The 20,901-nt window shown below is 34.9% G+C and overlaps 1 protein-coding gene and 1 pseudogene across 1 annotated transcript; one reads left to right on the forward strand and one right to left on the reverse strand.

The window, feature by feature from the left end:
- Nucleotides 1-5,294: 5,294 nt before the first annotated feature.
- On the reverse strand, nt 5,295-6,117 carry LOC143602908 (putative germin-like protein 2-1; annotated as a pseudogene).
- Nucleotides 6,118-11,586: 5,469 nt separating this feature from the next.
- On the forward strand, nt 11,587-12,111 carry LOC143602906 (uncharacterized). The gene has a single exon (XM_077079874.1). It carries the CDS (start codon nt 11,587-11,589, stop codon nt 12,109-12,111), a length of 525 nt encoding a protein of 174 aa, XP_076935989.1.
- Nucleotides 12,112-20,901: the final 8,790 nt, after the last annotated feature.

The following is a 20,901-nucleotide window of genomic DNA, read 5'->3' on the forward strand; positions in this document are numbered from 1 at the left end:
ATATATATATATATATATATAGGGTTAGCATTCTTTAAAAACTCTATTTTTTTAAGAACTCTAAGAACTAATGGTAGCCTTTGATCTTAACTACTCCGATAATCACCTCCAAAATTCAATCCTATTTACTCATAATATGCACCTGATCTCTTTGTTGCTTTTTCTTTTTTTTTCTTTCTTTCTTTTTTCTTTTTTGGAATTTATCATTGGATAATAAAATTTCCTTTTTGAAATATTTTTGTGTATTGTTGCAAAATGAAAATATTATTGATATTAAGGAACAAAATATTATCAAACTTTTAGTTAATCCTTGTCTAATAATGTTTGTTTTATAAACTTTAGACACTGTTAACAAATTTACATGTTTAATTTAAATTACATGCTAAATAATATAAATTACATGCTAAATAATATAAGTACATACATGCTCATGTTTTTTATACTAAACATATATATATATATATATATATATATATAATTATTATATCTTAATACGTTTACGTATATGTAAATAGATAATTTACATATATGTAAATGTATATATAAATAGGTCACTTGTAAATATGCCAATTGAACATGTGTAAATAGGTCAATTACACAAATAGATCAACGTACACAATTAGACACGTACAAATAATAACTAAATTACATGTATGTAAATATTATATACAGTTCGTAAATGGGTCACATGCACATATGTAAATTTTACATATATATAAAACTTTTCAGTTACATTATGTAGAAAATATTTTGAACACGTAATTATTTAACTTAAACATTTGATGTATAAATTTATACATATATACGAAAGGAAGATTACAAATGCAAAGAACTATTACATATTGGTAAATAAAAATAATTTAAATTTACAATAGCCCAAAAATAATCTTCGTACATAGCCCCAGAAACAGAAAAGGTAAAGTTTTGATGATGGGAAAGAAAATCGACAAATAAAAAATTAAATATTAATTAACTAAAATATACTTTTCATGTTGATCTTCAATTCCATAAAAATATTTTTTTTCTTTTTTCTTTTTTTTTTTTTGCATTCTAATGATAATTAATTCTAGGCTGAACAATCTAACACTAAAAAAATAACAACTCAATATTTATGTAAAAATTAGAATATAAGTCAATAGAGAGAAAATTGGAAGTTAATCAGATAATTATGGAGATTTGAAAATAATGGGACTTATGAACATGATTAATTTACATTAATACCTATCAACTAAATAAAAAGTAAATAATGATTAAAATAATGTAATTGGTTAAAATGAGTTCTTAAAGTTCTCAATAAAACTAGAAGTTCCTAATTGATACTAACCCTATATATATATATATATATATATATATATATATGCATAGCCCGTTGTCCGGCCAAAGACCCAGTCTTAAGCCATCATGCAGTGTTACCCGTCTGAACAACACCTTTGGATTCAACGTAACTAGTTTTCTAACATGTCAAAAAAAATTAATAATAACACAAACATTTTTGTCACAAGGAATACATAACCAAAGAGACAATAAAATGCAATTTTAAATGAAATAAGAAAAATAAGGGCCCATGCGGCACCAAAGTTGTCTTTTATACTATAAAATAACTAGCTGAGTGCCCGCATGATGCGTCGAGGTATGCATGCAAACATGGCATCGAAGGCGTAACCGGTGTTACTGTTTCTGTATGTGCATGACTTCACAATAGTACGCGCGTAACACGACTATAGTATGCTCGTAATACAGCATTGGAAGCTTAACCGGTGTTAGTAAGCACGTCACACAACGACTGTACGCGCGCAATCAGGTGTCAATGCGCATTAACCCGAACCCAAACCCGACCCAAACCAAATTAACCTTTTATGTATCGACCCATTCCAACCTTAACCTTTTAGGCCGAACCCGCCTGACCCTTTTTTCGATCCTTAATGGTAATCACGTAACACGTTAAGTTTTTAAAATGAAAAATAGTATAGCAATATCATACTCAATTAAAAAGAATAAAATACTCATTTTATTGGTTTAATGTTTTTTTTTTTAATATTAACGTGTGAAAAAAGTTATAAATGTTTAAACATCGTAGGGGTAGTTGGTTTAAACTTGTATTTATTTTTGAATAATATAAAATCCACCGTACATTATTTTGCTAAAAGACAAAATTGCCCTAAAATGTCTTCATCCTATGCATTATGATTTGTACTTAAAATGATAAATTTGATACCTCTTAAAAACTAAGAGATCACTCACTCATGCTTTATATATAGACTAGTTTGATATAGGTGTATGATGTTACAAAATTCTTGACTGATCACCCGGGTGGAGATAATGTGTTGTTAGATGTGACAGGTATTGTATCGAAACTCGAAAGAAACTAGCTAAATTAATGCGTGTTCTTTTAATCTTTTTTATTCACGTTAAACATATATGCACTTAAATTGTTCTAGGCAGGGATGCAAGTGAAGAGTTTGAGGATGCGGGACATGGAAGTGCTGCAAGATTAATGTTAGATGAATATTATGTAGGAGAGGCCGGTCTTGTAACACCATTTAACGGTCTTTCTAAAGCACAAACTCGTGCCAAACAACAGATAATCATGGAAGAAAACAACATGGTTAGGCTTTATAATGAAATCAGTCGGGCTATTTCTTCCTTTAGCGATGTTGGGTGGTGTTATCGGTTTTATGTTGTATAAGTGATATGCATATTCATTGTGTGTTTATTTGAATTAAATGGTATTCAACTACTATGTTGTTGTACACTAGCCAGGTGCCCGCGCGATGCAGCGGTGTACGCGTAAACACAACCGGTGTGTGCGCAAACGCAACCGGTGTTAGTACGTTTGTAACCTCGCAACGTTACGTGCGTAACCCAACAGTGGTATGCATTTAACGTGGCATCGGGCGTGTAACCGGTGCTAGTAAGCGCGCCACATAATGCTTATACGCAAGTAATCCAAGATGTATAAACAATGTTATATGCGTAAATGTTGCTTGAACGCGTGCAACAGGTGGCGACAATCAAGAAGCAAAGATAAAATGTACAGTAATTTCAAATAAACTACTTTTTAACCCAATCCATTTTGACGGACATGTTCCGACCCGAAAACATTTTAACCCGAAGCCCTTTTTGACATGACCAGTGATGGATCTTGAACGTTTAGTATGGATGGGCCGAAATTCACGAAAGCCAAAAAATTTTGTTTTCCGCTACTCTTATGTTTCGGGTCGGCAATCCGGTTCGGGTCTGTCGGGTCAAACAATAAAAACGTACTATATTTAATCAATCAACTCAAACACCAATTCAATACATTAAATTTAAATTCAATCATTCAAATTACCGTTCTTACACAAATAATATGGATGGACCGGACTCAAATCTCAAGGACGAATTGATATAACTCACCAAAACGTAAACACGCAATAACTAATATTGAATAACTCTCAATATTATATAGAGGAAATATAAATCAAAAACCCCTATTACATGTATTTCGTGTTTCTCTAGATGAACCCTAACTCGGTGGCATCTTGTGTGTGTTTCTAATGTCTAACCATAACTTGGTTTATATATACTAACCTAACTTGATAGCCAAGACATTACCAAATATAATAAAACCCTAATGGCAACCTCATAAACTCATTACATATTAATGAATCTCACGGGCCCAAAAGGTCCGACCCGGTCATGTACACATGACAGTCCTATTAAGATGGAAATTACATCCAACAAAGTCTGGGCTTATTTTTTGTATTGGGCTTTATTTTTTAACCTTTCGTGGATGGCCCGGACTCAAATAATATGAATGGGCCAGATTCAAATAACATAGATGGGCCAGGCTCAAATAAATTGTTGGGCTGGACTTAATAAATGGAATTTTTTGGAATTTTTTTGATAAAAATAAACTACTAAACGAAAAAGATAGTGGGGCCGCGGCCCGGTTCAGCCCAAAGAATGGACTGCCCCTGGACATGACCCCTTTCAATCTAAACCCATCCCGACATGAACAACCTTTTTTTGTATTAACTTGTTCTAACTCTAACTCGCTTCGATACCATTAGCCAAACTTGCCCGACCCGTTGCTGGTAATAATTGGTAATCACGTAACATGCTACTTTATTAAAAATTAATAAATTATAGCAATACCATACTCAAATTAAAGAGAATAAAATGCTTGTTTTTATGGTGTAATTTTTTAGAAAAAATATGAACGTGTAAAAAAGTTATAGCCTTTAAAAAGTCCTGGGGGTAGTTGGTTTAGAAAGAGGGGAAAATGTGTAAATATTTAATAAATTAACAAAACTTTATTGAAGTTGAAGAACTATTATTGTAAATTATTTTTGAATGTGAAAAGACTATATTATCCCTACATTCCTAAAATCCTATGCATTGTTACTTGTAAAGTATGCAACAAAAGTGACATCTCTTAAAATTTAAGAGGTCACTCACTCTTATATTATATATAATATAGATATAGATATAAAAGGTAATACCAAATAGATGATAATACTTAAATGTCTCAAAAACGAAATTGGTTTTTATTTAAATAAGGCGAACCAAAAACTTCGGTCGGTAAGCTTCACGCTTACACTTTTCTGTAATCAAAATATAATCAACTATCCCTTCTTATCGACCTAGACATTCTTAAATAATAGAGTTGGTTACACATAAAAATGAAACAAATAAAAGCCATCCAAAAATGAACCAATTCAAATTTCAAATAAAACTATAATATCTTCTTGTAACTTGTTCCCCAATCTTTATACATTTATGCGGGTAGCCAATTGGGTTGGGTCGGATCCAATCGAATCAAATGCTCCCACGTCATAAAGTTTGAAGAAGCTTTAACCAATTGTACGTTTATGCATCGGTAACTTGTATTTTGGTTTTATCAATGGTGTAATCTTCATCTTTGGATCTTTATTTGGTTGAAGACTGGTTTGTATTGTGATCATTTTTTATTAATAAAAGTCGAAGCATGAGATAAAATATAAGCATGTCGCAAATGGTGTACTTAGTAAAATGTTCGTTCATTTTTGTCTGTAAATATTTTGTAGAATGTCTGTTCATGTATGTTTATTTACGCACATAATACATATACACATAGCCCGGACTATGTCCGGTCCAGAGGCCCGGTCTTAAGCCATCATGCGGTGTTACCCGTCTGGACAACACTTTAGGGTTCAAGGTATGTAGTTTTCTAACATGTAAAAAAAACACACATTTTTGTCATAAGGAATATATAACCAAAGTTAAAGATACAATAAAACGCAATTTTAAATAAAAAATATCGTTACATCTGTTTAAAACATTTTTTGAAGGTCCAATATAACATCATCATTCGCTTGAAAAGTCTTGGCAAGAATATCAGTCGCGATTTCCGGTTTCGGCCCGAAAATCACATTCGCAATTGGCATCACTCCCGGATTCTGGCTACTCAACGCTGAGATCGCGATCGCATTCGTGTTCCCATTATTTCTTTGGTAATGTACAAGATTTTTGGGGAACACGAAAACATCACCTTTACACAATACTCTAGTAATATGTCGGTTTTCGGGGTTTGATGTGATAAATCCGACCTCGAGACTACCTTCCAACACGGTAATGATTTCCGAGGCACGGGGATGCGTGTGGGCGGGTTGAGCCCCCCTGGTGCGAAATCAACACGTGCCAATGAGATTCCTAACGTGTTGAGCCCGGGCAATTGTTGCACGTAAACCGAGGTCACCTTCGATCCCATTGGGTTTGATGTGTTCCCCTTTATGTGGAGCCCACCATAATAAAAATCATTGGCATGAACCGCGTGCGGGTTTTTGCAAGTATACCCGTTTACCAAAACTATCATAAAAAAACCGATTATTATTAAACCGAAAACGAACCCTTTCACGAATTAACATATTTAAGAAACGAAATAATGTACCGGGGCCTTTTAAATCCGCCACACAAAAATCTTGAAGAGGGCCCTGGCCCTGGCCTGTAACCATGGAAACGGAGAAAATGAAAACAAACAATAGAATCACAAACGGGTCTAATACACGAGCCATTAACGGATGGAGATCGATGAGGCAAGTTTGCGGGTTTGATGATTTAGGTATGAAAAGAATGCAAAAAAGCCATAGCCAAGCCTTGAATAATCAAAACGGTCATATGTTGGCTCTTAAACAAGGCTTTTTTGTATAAGAGTTTGGGTTTGTTTGTTTATTTTGTTATCTTAGGAATGGGCTAATGACAAAAACTAATATTTTTTTTTGGTTTTAGTTTTTCATTGGGATATCAGACTGAGTCAAAAGTTTTTCATTGGGATTGATTTAATTACCGAATTTAGCTTAACCACATATTTATTTTTCTATTTATTAAATGGGATGAGGTGATATCTTAAAATTTTATAAGACCACTCATTGTGGGGTTCAAAGGGGCGGCAAAAGTTGATGTGGCAAGGTCTCAACCCCGCACACATTGTGCTGGGTTGTTAAGGTTCGGGCGCTAAAGGGTGGGTTTTAACAGACAGGACTAGTCTATTAGCCAGCGAAACAAGACAAGAGCTTTAAGCTAACACAATTAAGGCTAATAGAATTACAATATTGTCTTTTATGTTTGTACCAAATTTCACTTATTGTCCTTTATCTTTAAAATTGATCGATTTATCCTTTATGTTTACCAATCAAACAACATTTGTCTTTTGACCATAACTCAGTTAGTTTTTCTCGTTAAATCATAGCATATGCCTTGCATATGAGGGCAAATTAGTCATTTTATCTATTAAATTTAAAATATTTTAATAAATTAACAAAAAAACGTAATACATATAAATAATATGTAGATACATATACACACACACACTCTCTCTCTCTCTCTCTCATTACCACCAGCCACCACCGCCTGGTTCACCACCACACCACACCCACCAACCGCCTTACACATTGGTGGTGGTGGCGGCGAATGAGGTGCTGGTGGTAAAGATAAAGAGAGGTGTGTGTGTGTGTGAGGGAGGGAGAGAGAGAGAGAAAGAAGGGAAATATGATGTGTGTATATTGTTTTTTCTTATTTTAAAAAATATATATCTATATTCTTTAGTTTTAACTCTTAAAAATCTTTTTTAAAATAAATGGTAAAAGTACCAATATGCCATCATGTGCAAGACAAATGACATGATTTAACGAAAAAAACTAACTAGGTTAGGACTAAAGGACAAACGCTGTTGGATTTGTAAACGTAAAGGATAAAGCAAATCAATTTTAAATATAAAGGACAATGAGTGAAATTTGATGCAAACATAAAGAACAATTTTTGTAATTATGTCTAATATATATATATAGATATATTATAATGGTCAATGTAAACTCAAACTTATGTGTTAGTTGTTGCTAGGTAGTATGTCACAAGTTTTAGCCCTATAATAATCAAGGAGGGGGGGGGGGGGGCATTTTTCATTCTTTTTTAATAATTGTCGTGAAAGGGTCACAAAATCTCATTTTGATTTAGGCCTTCAAAATTGTTGAGTCAGCAATGTCGACAGATAAACAGGGCGGTAAAGGAAAAAAAATGTTAATCCCAAATGCTTTTGAAGATGGTGGAGCCCACATGCTTTCATATGGTATTGGAACTTTAAACCACAATGTAATACCTAATAATCGAAACCGGGTTTTTTCAATATCTGAAACCGGGATTTTCAATACCTGATTTATACCTGAAAAATACCTAAAAAAAGATCTGAAAAATACCCAAAAAAGTGAAGCGCCTTAAAAAACCCAACCTATACCGGGGAAAAAAGCCCGAAAAGACCCCAAAAATAGGGTATTCAAATTTCCGGTTCTATACCTAACACAAACACAGTGCATAGGATATGGTTCTAGTGACAATATCGGACCCGAATCCAACCCTGGTATTGTCAATACCTGGTCATACCCGAACCCGGTTCCATACCCAGAAATAGGTATTAGAAAAACTCAGTTTGTGCATCTCTAACGTTGCATGCCTGCATTTTTTGATATTGTCTTTAGACATATTCACCCTTGATAACATAAAAAATGTATTTAAAAGGTAAAATATTAGAAAAATATAAAAATGATTTAAGGTTTTCTTTTTTTCTTACAATAATTTAGTGTTTTGTAATAAACCTATTGGACACTAATTTCTGAAGACACGATATGTTGAACCGTTTAAGAACCACATAATGACTTCTACTTTTTTGTTTTTAAGTGAGATATAGAAAGCAGCTGGATAACCACATCCCCTACTATCTCAATAAATCATTAATATAATGAGTACATGTGCTTTAAGCGGTTTTTGTCGTTGTCACATAAACTATGTTATGAAAAGAACACACTCAATTATCTTTTATTGAATTTAGTATATAATCATATTGTAATTACATATCTTGTATGGTAGGGTTTGAGAAGCTAGCTCGTAGTACAATTGGCACAATATTGTGGAGGGAATCCGCTTGCTCTTAAAGTATTAGCTTCTTCTATGTTTGTTAGTTAGAAAGATCCAGCTAAAAAAAATAGTATGATAGAAATTTGGGAAGATAGAATTAAGTCTATGAAATCATCAACAGGAGACCTTCATGGTATAATCCAAGATGTGCTACGAACAAGCTATGACTCCTTGAGACATAAAAGTCTCAAAAGAGTTGTTTCTAGGCATTGCTTGTTTCTTTGTTGGTGAAAGTAAAGACCTGGTAACGACATTGGAGGATGGTTTAGGGCATCGGCCAGTGCGAGAAACGTTAATAAATTAGTAAATAATACATGAGCCGAGCTCAAGCTCATAAGTCAAACGAACCAAGGTCAAGCCTCATCGAAGCTTTCGTGGCTTATAAGCTTGTGTTTGGTGTTCCTTTATTCTTAAACTTCTTTAGCTTATGGGTGGGTAGAGGTACCCACCCACCCAATAAGCAATATCATATCATCATCCAAACTGAAATTCAAAGCATACATAAACCCTAAGTAATTAATTAAAAATAATTTAAAATTTCTCGAAATTTATAAAAATTACTAAAAACGTTAATAAGTAAATGAATCAAGAAATATATAATAAACAAGTCGAGCTGTACCTTACTGTTTGGGGTAATTAAAAAATAACGCATAAGTGTCGCAAAAAGAAAGCATTCTTCCTGCAAAGAGGACACGGACAGTTACGATTATTATTGTTGCTCTTCATCAACCACTTCTTGATGCATTCTTCATGATAACTATGATTGCATTCTAGCGTGCCGAGCATATCCTCCGCATGGTATTCCTCATGGCAAACCGCACAAATCTCTTCTTCATCTTCTTCCTCTTCACCCCGTTTACTTGTTTTCACCGCAGCTTCTACAGCCTTTACCCGGTCATTACGTATACACTCACACCACAGCACGATTCTTGCCATCCTGAAAGCGGACAGGTGAACGCTTTTACACGGAACATAATCCTTCGCCCTACCCTCTTCATCAAAAAACGCTTATGCAGCCGTGACCACAGAGCCGTTATCCGCTGTGAACGTTAGGTATGCATACGAATCAGGACGCATATTACCGAAAATCTCCCTTTCAACTCCAACATAGTAGTCATGGATCTCTATTGTTTCGGGCTTGACGTCGACTATTACATCCAAGAATTCAGTCTCAGGTCCTACGTTCAAAAGTATCATTTGATTGAATCTACGGAGGTAAATACCATACGGACAAGACATAATGGACGTACTTACCGGCTTGCATGCAGGTTATTCCAAATTATTATTGTTTGGTAAGTAATGTCAAGCTTTTAAGCTTTGCATGTTAACGTAGTCCGCAAGTCAAGTCAAGTTAGGTTGGAATACAATTATAGGCGGTTTAATTTCTATTTTATCTAAATTATAAAAATAATAATAATAATAGTTGTTATTATTATGAGTATTGTTATTATTATTATTATTAAAGTGGTTATTGTGTTTAGAGATATCAGATCGATAAAAAGCTTGAAATGAGCCGAGTGTTTTTTAGCCGGAGTCTTAAGTAAAGCTTGTTTAGTTATCATTATGAGTATTGCTATTATTATTATTATTATTATTATTATTATTATTATTATTATTAAAGTGGTTATTGTGTTTAGAGATATCGGATCGATAAAAAGCTTGAAATGAGCCGAGTGTCTTTTAGCCGAAGTCTTAAGTAAAGCTTGTTTAGTTATTGAGTCTGAGCTCGAGCGTTGTGTGTTTTTAAGTTTCACCTCTTTTGGCGATTTGTATGTATTTCGTTCAGATTTAGTTTCGTCGAGAAAAAAACAAAAAATTTGACCCAAAGTAATGAATTAGGCCTGACTCATGTTTTAAATTAATAACTAATTGATTTTTATATGGTTTTGTCATTTGAGCTTGAAAATTTTTGGCTTGAATTTCACATTACACAACCGAGGTGTGGCTTGTTTAAGGTACTATACAAGCTTGAGCCAAGCTAAGGCCCATGCCCGTTTAAGGTTTTTTCTCAAAATATTTAGTAATATTTAAAAACGTATATAAATTAATATATTTGGATACATTACATATTAAATAACTTAATATTCAAAGTAAAAAGTGAAAACCTGATTCGGTTTTAGTTACACTCGAAACTGAAACGAAAGTTCGGTTTCAAGAAAAAATAAAACCAAACTGTCGGTCTTTATTTCGGTTCGAGCTTGTTTAGTAATCGAGCCCGAGCTCGAGCATTATGTATATTTAAGTTTGACATCTTTTGGATTTCTATGTATTAAGTTCGCATTGTACAATCGAGTTCAATTTGTGTTCGAGTTTGAAACTTAGAGAAGGAGGCCTTGTTATGGCCAGAAAAGACTTCATATATATTATACCATATGCTTTCAAGGGCAACAATACCTATCAATCCCGTACTTCATTACTGGAAAGACGGAGAAGAACTCAATAACATGTTGATTCAACTTCTTTCGCCATAAGTTGAAGTATAGTTTCAGTTGAAAGCATAAATCTGTATGATTTTTGCACGTTGAATTTGTAGTTAAAACTGCTTCTGACACCTGTTCGTGTGAAAAATGTTAGAAAATATAAAAAGTAATTACAATCAAGGATATTCAAAGATATGCCAATTAACATCATTTCTTTATTTGGAGATTGCAACACCAAAGCACCACACCAAATTCCCAGCCACTTGTGACAGTTATCTCTATCAATTAAGGGATTTCATTTTACCCTTTTTGTTGTAGTTTCCATGATTAAGAATATGGTTCATATGTATTTATTTTCTTCTTTGGTCTCTGTAACAAATATACACAATTACTAGAAATTCAAATATTATCTAATGTCCATTCAAAACATGGTATCAAAGCGGGTTATATGATTTTTAGATCGGCCTGCTCAGAACTGATTATCATCTACCATTTTTTCAATCTCATTAAACCTGTATTTCTTTCAGAAAACCTGCTCCAAACCTATTTTTTTCAGCCATTCAGCCTGTGTTCAAACGTCATGTCCGGGAACAATAACAACGACGACCTCGCATTACAAATTACCAACCTACTCAAAAATGGTCTAAACAGCCAAAATCAACCTCAAAAGTAAAACCTTTTTGATAGTTTGAAAATTAGTCTCAAGCTAAACAGACAAAACTATGCGTTGTGGGCTCGAATGACTCGGGTCGCCATCGGGGGGAAATCAAAATCCCTTTTGAGTCACTTATCGGGAAATACGGCACCACCGAAACCTACCGATGAAATGTATGAACAATGGGAACAAGACGATTTAGTCGTGTTCTCTTGGTTAATACAGAATATCGAACCCGATCTTGCAAGCAACCTAACCGAATTTCCCATGGTAAAAACTTTGTGGGATGCCTTGGTGATCACTTATAGTAGCGGGAAGGATGAATTGCAAACGTTTGATTTACACGTAAAGGCAGGCGGGATCAAACAGAACGGAATGTCATTAGAAAACCTCTGGATTATTATACAAGGTGTGTGGGAAGAAATCAAAAGACGAGATCCAAACCCCATGACTTGTACAACCGACATCGGAACATACAACAAAATCGGGTCAGAACAAAAACTCTTTCAATTCCTCAACGCCCTTGACCAACAATACGATACCATTAAGCGGGAAATCCTCCGATTGGACCCGTTACCCTCGTCGGAGGGTGCCTACTCGGCCGTTTGAAAAGAGGTGGCGCACCAAGGTATACTAGGAAACCTCACAGACAGTTCATCATCTCAGAACGGAGTGGCGGCAGGACTAGCTGCCAACAGGTCAAATGAAGTGCAGCTATTGTGGGATGTCAAAACATACCAGAGATCAGTGTTTTAACTTGTGGGCTTTCCCGAGTGGTGGAATGATGGGCACAAGAAAGGGAACAAAAAAGGGGAAAGGCGGCGGGTTTCAGTAGCGCAGGAACAAGTGCAACCGGAAAAGACAACCACCAGGGTGCAGGGTTCGGCGGTATGTCATTTGCTGATGAAGAAGCTTCAAAGCCTCTACAGAATGATGATGGAGGAACAGGTAACGGGTTTGAGGGAATACACTCAAACCCTTGTATTTGTCATGAATCTTTTATTGATCTTATAGTTAACAAATTGCTTAAAATACCCCTTGATGAAGAAAGCAATTTAATAAGAAATCCTAACGAATCTGATTTGTTAAAGAGCTCCGTTGGTGAATTTATTAATACTAATAAACAACCCCAAGAATATGATTTTTCTAAACCCCGTGAACAATTCATTTATAATAGTAAAATCTCTAAAGAACATATTGTATTTGATACAGGCCAAAAACGTAAAAGCATATCTCAGAAATCCCTCGAAATTATGTCGTTTTTTAAAATAACAAAAACATATGAGAAGTTAACATGGCCAAAACCAATGAAAATATAAATAAAGCTTGGATTTTGATTGCGGTGCTACCGACACTATGACCTTTGAATTATCAGATATAATTTCAAACTCTAAGCCTAAAATTAACTATATAAAAACCGCGAATGAGGGAGTTGTTCTCGTAAAGGGAGGAGGAACCATTGAAATTTCACCTACTTTAAAACTCAAAAATTGTCACATAAACTTTTGTCTATTAGTCGTGTGACCAAAGAATTAAATTGCACTGTTTTAAGGCGCCTGACTTTATGTATATTACAGGATATCAGGACGGGAGCGATTATTGGGCGTGGCACTGAACGCCAAGGGTTGTACTATGTGGAAGAAGTGACTCAACACGGTACTGTGATACTAGCCCATGTAACTATCAGGTAGAGAAGCTTGGCTATGGCATAGGAGATTAGGACATCCGTCTATTGGTTATTTGCATCTTTTATTTTCAAAGTTATTTCCTTTAAATGAAAGTTTTAGTTATGAAACTTGTGTCTTGACCAAAAGCCATAGACATACTTTTAAAGCCAATAATACGATAATTAATTCACCTTTTTTCCTTATTCATTCAGATGTATGGGGACCGGAAAAAGTTCTTGGAGGTCAAAATTTTTGTTTTTTTGTTTTATTTGTTGACGATTGCACTCGTATGACATGGATTTATTTTCTAAAACATAAATATGAAGTTTTTGATAAATTTACCATGTTTTATGCCATGATACAAACACAATTTAAAACCAATATCCAAATTCTTCGATCTGATAATGGTGGGGAGTTCGTAAACGATTCAATGAAATAGTTTTGTCAAACAAGAGGAATAATTTATCAATCGTCGTGCGCACACACTCCCAAACAAAACGGCACCGTCGAACATAAAAACCGCATTCTTTTAGAATAACCCGTGCCTTAGTAATTGAATACCAAGTTCCAACATCTTTTTGGCCGGATGCACTCGCTACTGCTACGTATCTTATCAATCGACTACCAACAAAATCCCTCGACCTAGAAACCCCTCTTCAAGCCCTTTCAGAATTCATCAACCTTCCACCTGCCCTTACATTACAACCACGGATATTTGGATGCTCCGTATTTGTTCACATACCCAAAAGCAATCGAAGCAAGTTTGATCCATGTGCAGAGATGTGTGTATTTGTCGGTTATGGCGTAAATCAGGATACCTGTGCTATAGTCCAAAAACCCAACATATGCACATTACCATGAACAGTGACTTACTTGAAACCGAGTTCTTTTATGCCACCCAACACAATGATCAGGGGGAGACCGAACATGACACACTGAGTTGGCTTATAGGGGTCCCAAATTGGGCTTCATCGTCAAAAGAAGTCAATCACAGTACTCAAGATGAGTCATAAACTTCAAAACAATCTGGTAGACCAAGAGTCGGTGTCTCAGACCCCAATTCTCCCGATCTGCCATCTAAGGTAAGTGATTCTCAAACTACAAAAAATAAAGGATCTCATGAAAATCAAACTAGTGACATATATGATGATCATGAGATAGAAGTTGAACAAATAGTACAGGAGGAACAAGAACCAGTACAAAAAGAGACAAGAGAAGAAGAATGACCGAGAAATATGCTATTCCACCAAGGGTCAACAGAGGCATCCCAGTAAAATGATATTATCCAGAAAAACAATCTAAATCCTCTAGGTATCCCATAGTAAAATAGCCAACGGAAACCTTTCCAAAGAAGCCAAGTCTTTTACTTCTTCCTTATACTCTGAAAAAATTCCATTTTCTATGGAACATGCCCTAGAATCAAGGAATTGGAAAAATGCAATGGATATCGAAATAAAGGCACTAATGAAAAACCCAATACATGGGAAAAATGTAACCTTCCTCTAGGGAAGAAACCAACAGGATATCATTGGGTCTTTACAGTCAAACACAAACCCGAAGGAACGATTGAAAGATATAAAGCACGGCTCGTAGCTAAAGGCTACACCCAGACATACAGGGTGGACTATTCTGAAACATTCTCCCCAGTAGCCAAATTTGACACAATTAGAGTTCTTTTCTTTATTGCAACTAATGAAGGTTGGCCTCTTCATAAATTTGATGTTAAGAATGTCTTCCTAGATGGAGAGTTAGAAGAAGAAGTTTATATGAAAGCTCCACCCGGGTTCACAAATAATTTCAAAGCAAACGAAGTATGTCAGCTAAAAAAATCACTCTACGGGCTCAAACAATCCCCCCGAGCGTGGTTTGGCATATTCACTATAGCAATGAAAAAATATGGATACTAACAAAGCAACTCCGATCATACACTATTCCTTAAACGGAAAGGTAAACTTGTGACTTGTTTAATTATATACGTTGATGATATGATCATTACAGGAAACGATGAAGACGAAATGAGAGAGTTGAAGGCCAACCTATTCACAGAATTTGAAATGAAGGATTTGGGAAGACTTGAGTACTTTCTTAGAATTGAAGTACTAAGATCCAAACAAGGAATTTTTATATGCCATAAAAAATACATTCTTGACCTTCGAGTCAAGACAGGAATGATCGACTGCAAGCCCGCCGATACAACAATGAAAGTGAACCACAAACTTCATATGGAAAACGAAGCCAGGTTAGAAACAAAGAAAGATACCAACGCCTGGTAGGTAAACTAATATATCTCTCACATACTCGTCCTGATATAGCATATGCAGTGGGAGTGGTTAGCAAGTTTATGCATCAACCTCAAGTTTCTCACATGGAAGCAGTAATACGGATTATCATATATCTAAAAGGAACAGTGGGTCAAGGAGTTCTCTTTAAACAGAACAAACATCTAAAGATCCAGCTATATACTGATGCAGACTGGGCGGGAGATCAAGACGACCGAAGATCTACATTAGGATATTTCACTCTGGTTGGCGGAAACTTCGTGACTTAGAGAAGCAAAAAACAAAAAGCAGTAGCTTTATCCAGCGCTGAAGCGGAACTTAGAGGAATTACACGAGGCCTGCTAGAAGTTCTACGGATTCACAAACTTTTAACTGAGATTGGGTTCCCTCCAACCGGAGCAAGTAGAATTATATGTGAACAAAGCCGCAATCCAAATTTCAGAAAATCATGTCCAACATGATCGTACAAAGCACATAGAGGTTGACCGGAACATCATTAAAGAGAAACTTGTAGCTGGAATATAGAGTTACCGTTCGTCCGATCAGAAGACCAATTAGCAGATATCTTAACAATGGTCGTCAAGGGGAGAATATTCAACAACTATCTTAGCAAGTTGAGTATTGGAAATCTCACTACTCAATTTGAGGGGGGGGGGGGGTTGTTAGAAAATATAAAAAGTAATTACAATCAAGGATATTCAAGGATATGACAACTAACATCATTTCTTTATTTGGAGATTGCAACACCAAAGCACCACCAAATTGTCAACCACTTGTGACCGTTATCTCCATCATTTAAGGGATTTCATTTTACCTTTTTTTATTGTAGTTTCTATGATTAAGAATATGGTTTATATGTATTTATTTCATTTTACCTTTTTTTATTGTATTCCATGATTAAGAATATGGTTTATATGTATTTATTTTCTTCTTTGGTCTCTGTAACAAATATACACAATTACTAGAAACTCAAATATTCTCTAATGTCGATTCAAAACAAATAAGCGTAGTTGTGGGTAGACTTTTATGAGGATTTGAGATGTTATGGTTTGCGTTAGACGTTTTGAGATGATAAATAACTGTCACCTTGGTTGGCTTTGAGTATTAGAAGTTTATGATTTTAGTGCACAAGCATGGTTGTGGGTATATGGTGGAAGTTGAATACACTTATGAGTTTAGTTTATACCGGTAACAAGTCAGTTGTGAGCAGCACGCGTCGGAGCTTAACTTGTTATGAAACAATGATTTTTTATGTGAAGATTGTTGATCCGTCGTGTTGCATAATCCACAATGACAATAACTTAGCTTAAACAACTAAAACCACTTGTTAAAGAACGTCTTTCACGGGGTTAAAAGTTGTCATGCAATCCATGCCGGTGGACATCTATACGGATCATACCATATACGACTATAGGTCAAATGTGGTATGAGAGACCATACAAGCCAGGAAGCCTGTAGGGGCTATACGGCCCTCATAGGTGTCTCAAACTAGTATAATCTCTCTAATGTTTGTTTTTATATGCATTCTCATTCTAAAACACATGAAGATAGGGCTGCAAACGAGCCGAGCCCGAGCTCGACTAGGCTCAAGCTCGACTCGTTTAACTTTGACAGAGCTCGAGCTCGGCTCGTTTCGAGCTCGATTTTCAAAGCTCGAGCTCGGCTCGTGAGTAGATTCTCAAGCTCGAGCTCGGCTCAGGCTCGGCTCGTTTACTATTTATCAATTAAATTTTATATGATTATAATTATTTTTATATATTTTTTTCTATTATAATTTATGTATAAAAATATATATATTATTTAGTTATTTTATTTATTTTTTCATAAGAATATATATATATATATATATATATATATATATATATATATATATCGATTATTATTAAATATATATTTTAAAAAATTATATAAATGGCAGGCTCGTTTAGGCTCGCGAGCCGGCTCGAGCTCGATAAATGAAGCTCGGGCCCAGGCTCGATTATTAAACGAACTTACTTTTAGGCTCGAGCTCGGGCTCAGGCTCGATAAGCTTGGCTCGATCGAGCTTTTTAACGAGCCGATCTCGAGTAACTCGGCTCGTTTGCACCCCTACATGAAGATTTGATGGTTATAAAACTACAATAAAGCCATTTGAACACCAGATAAATAGATTTATTTGAAAGAGATTATTTTTTAGAATTATATTTTAGAGGTGCTCTCGGTTTGGTTCAGCTGGCTTTGACTAAAATTCTAGACCGAACCTGATGTAGTTTTGTAAGCAATAAATGATTCAAAACACTTTATGATTAATCAAGCGCGATAAATGAACCAGAGGTTCCAAGAACTTTGTTCTTATGGTTCAAACTTAATCAAAACTAAGAAACTAAACAACCATGATCCCTATCCCTATTTATACTAAACAAGGAAAACGGTAAACTAGAAAACTAGATAATACATAAAATAACAAAAGATATTAAAAATCGGTAACTGATATATTTCAGTTTTTTTAACACCAAGCATGAATTATCTAATCTTACTTCTAAATCTACACCTTTATCCACCATGCCCGATTTTAATCACTCAAATTCGTTTCTTCTAATTATAATACAAAAAAAGTTATTTGAAATAAATTATGAGCATGTTATATAAAAGTATTAAAAAGAACTAGATAATACAGATTATGGTTATTTGACTGGTTCGGTTCGAGATCCCTAAATTTAAATTTGTATCCGAACTATAATTTTATTTTAGTTCGGATATGAATTTAAGGTTATTTCAGTCAGTATAATAGGAAGTGTAACTTCTAGATTTTGAATCTATACTATATATAAAGCAAATCCAATAGACCTCTTAAAATTGAAGAGGTACAACCTTGATTGCTTTTAGTATAATCCATATTGCATGAAGTTTTGAGATGTTAAAGGATTGGGTGGTTATATACAAACACTATCCCCATGGTGTGTGAATAAGGCTATACGGCTCACTTAATGACATGCGTATGGAGGTAACAGTGTGGCAGCTTTTTGCAGTCTATACGAGCCGTATAGACCCTATACGAGCCGTATAGGATCTATACGACTCATATATAAAACATGTCAGCCTGTACTTTGACCAGAGATTTATAATTATTTTATGGTTTATACGAGCTGTATAGATGGTATACAGGTATCAGCTTTTCTTGCTCAAACCATGTAAGATTTTTGGGTTGCTTTATAATTCGTCACCCAACAACTTCTATTTCATTAGTCATGTATCTATAAGACATTGAACTGCTATAATTTTATAAAGACTATATTTCAAAAGTTGAGTTAACACGAGTCAAAAACATCTATATTAACAAACGAAATTATTTTTATAGCAATTATATTTCAAAAGCTTAGATAACTCATATAGGTGTCAACCAAAATAGATTGCATGACCACATCTAAAAAGCCGTTACCCAGAAACGCTCATGTTGTTCGTAGGTTGTTATGTATCAAGCAAAATATTTACTTTTAAATTACGTGTTTCTATTTTGTAACCAACTCGGATGTTATTTTTGATATTTTGTAATTTTAAAGTAATCTTAAAAAAAAAAGAAAAAAAACTTTGCGAGTCAAACAGACTCTATATGAATCGTATAGCTCTATACAGCTCGTATGGGGGCTATACGATACAAATAAATAAAAACTAACACTCTGTGACTGAAAATGATTGGACTCTATACCTATACGAGTCGTATAGACCGGTGTTTAAATAACCTCTATGGTGTATGTATAACCCAAGCCTAAAGGATTTGGTTATATTATGTATGATTAATATTATTTGGTTCAAAAAATACTTAAAAACATGGTCTCGCAACTTAAATCAAGTTTTGTTAATATGATAAATAGTTACATATTACCCCCTTATATTAATCAATACCTCAACGATATTTAAACGACCATAACATTTTCACACATTAATATTTTTTAAAAAACATTACACCATAAAACGAGTATTTTATTCTTTTTAATTTGAGTATGATATTGCTATAGTTTTTTAAATTTTTGAAAATAGCATGTTATGTGATAGCCGATTAGGACCGAAATGCAGGTTCGGTTCATGGGTCAGGATGGGTTAGGTTCGAAATGGGTCGATAAAAAGAAAGGTTAATTTGGTTCTATTCAGGTCTAGATGGTTCATATTGAAAGAGGTCAGGGTTAGAATAGGTTTCAAATTAGAATGGTGTCGGATCGATTATTTGAATATTTGTATCCACGAATCCTCATCCCCACACTCATTATGGTGCGTACCGACAGCGGATTGCGCACGTACATGCATTGTGCGACACACTCGCCGGCACCAGTAAAGAGTCCAATGTCGTGTTACACGCATACCATTGCGAGGAGGCTACGCGTTTGATGCAGTTTTTACGAGCGTACCCAACCGCGTCGTGTGGGCACCTGGCACCCTTGGAGTCTGTATATTGTATGGTGCACTAACATAACAGAGTCAATACCGACCAAAACCAAGAAGTATGCAAACCAAGTAACCAACAAAACAATTACTAATGAAGTTAAAAAACCGGATTTAACAGACAAATAAAGGTTTTTTTATTAAGCCACCACAATTTATAGTTTGTGATTCTGTATCAGACAATGAATTCCAAACCCGATTCGAAGAACTCAAATTATTAGGTGATGATTATGTGATTCGTGTGATAGACAACGCCACGCCCTCAAATACTGTTGCAACCGGGAGTGTGTTTATAGAAACAAAATTTATAACAAGTTGGGGAAAAGTCGGACATATTGAAGATGCGATGGTTGATTCAGGTAGTCGAGGGTCACAATTAGGGGGTTACTCATTGATAATGCCCGTTTAGCAGGTTGTCATAAGGTTGTTTATGAGAAATGCGGGTTTAAAGAAAGAAATTCAGATGGTTAAATATGATTAATTACATTAACCTATATATCTATAAATGACTCGGACTCACCACCTCTACTTTTCTCACTGCGTACAGAAACCGTTTGAACAAAAAGAAAGTCCAGTTTACATTACAAAATCGGCAACTTCTACAAAAAAAAAAGAACGAAAAAAATGGTGAAATCAGAATTATCCAAGGCGTATATCTATATATGTACATAGTGATGCAGGCTCGATTAGTTTTGCGACGTATATGGCTATCCTTTTTACTCGATATGTTAAACTTGTCCCTTCGGGTTTGACTTTAAGATCAGGTCAACTCTTGATGCATTTGTCCCAAGTGTTTGCTGTGCATCGGGTACAGCCTGAGAAATTCGAAGTAACGTCTTTGTTTTCGTAATTTATATTTACAATTATGTTATAAATCATGAGAGACATCTACCATTAAACTAATACGTTTGGCAGTGTCCGAACGCATCAGCTCCCCTTTTTTCAGCATCTGAAAATATAATAACAACAAATGAGAATTTATACATTTACGATGACGCATATAATATTATTATGAAGGTGTGGTACGGTACCTCTGT

Source organism: Bidens hawaiensis, unplaced genomic scaffold (assembly GCF_021521415.1).
Source record: "Bidens hawaiensis isolate Kalapana, Puna unplaced genomic scaffold, B.hawaiensis_p1.1 tig00060074_1, whole genome shotgun sequence".
Taxonomy (NCBI): Eukaryota; Viridiplantae; Streptophyta; class Magnoliopsida; order Asterales; family Asteraceae; genus Bidens; species Bidens hawaiensis.

Excerpts from the sequence above, each read along its gene's own strand:
- LOC143602906 (XM_077079874.1), top strand. The coding sequence starts at position 11,587 with ATGACTCGGGTCGCCATCGGGGGGAAATCAAAATCCCTTTTGAGTCAC.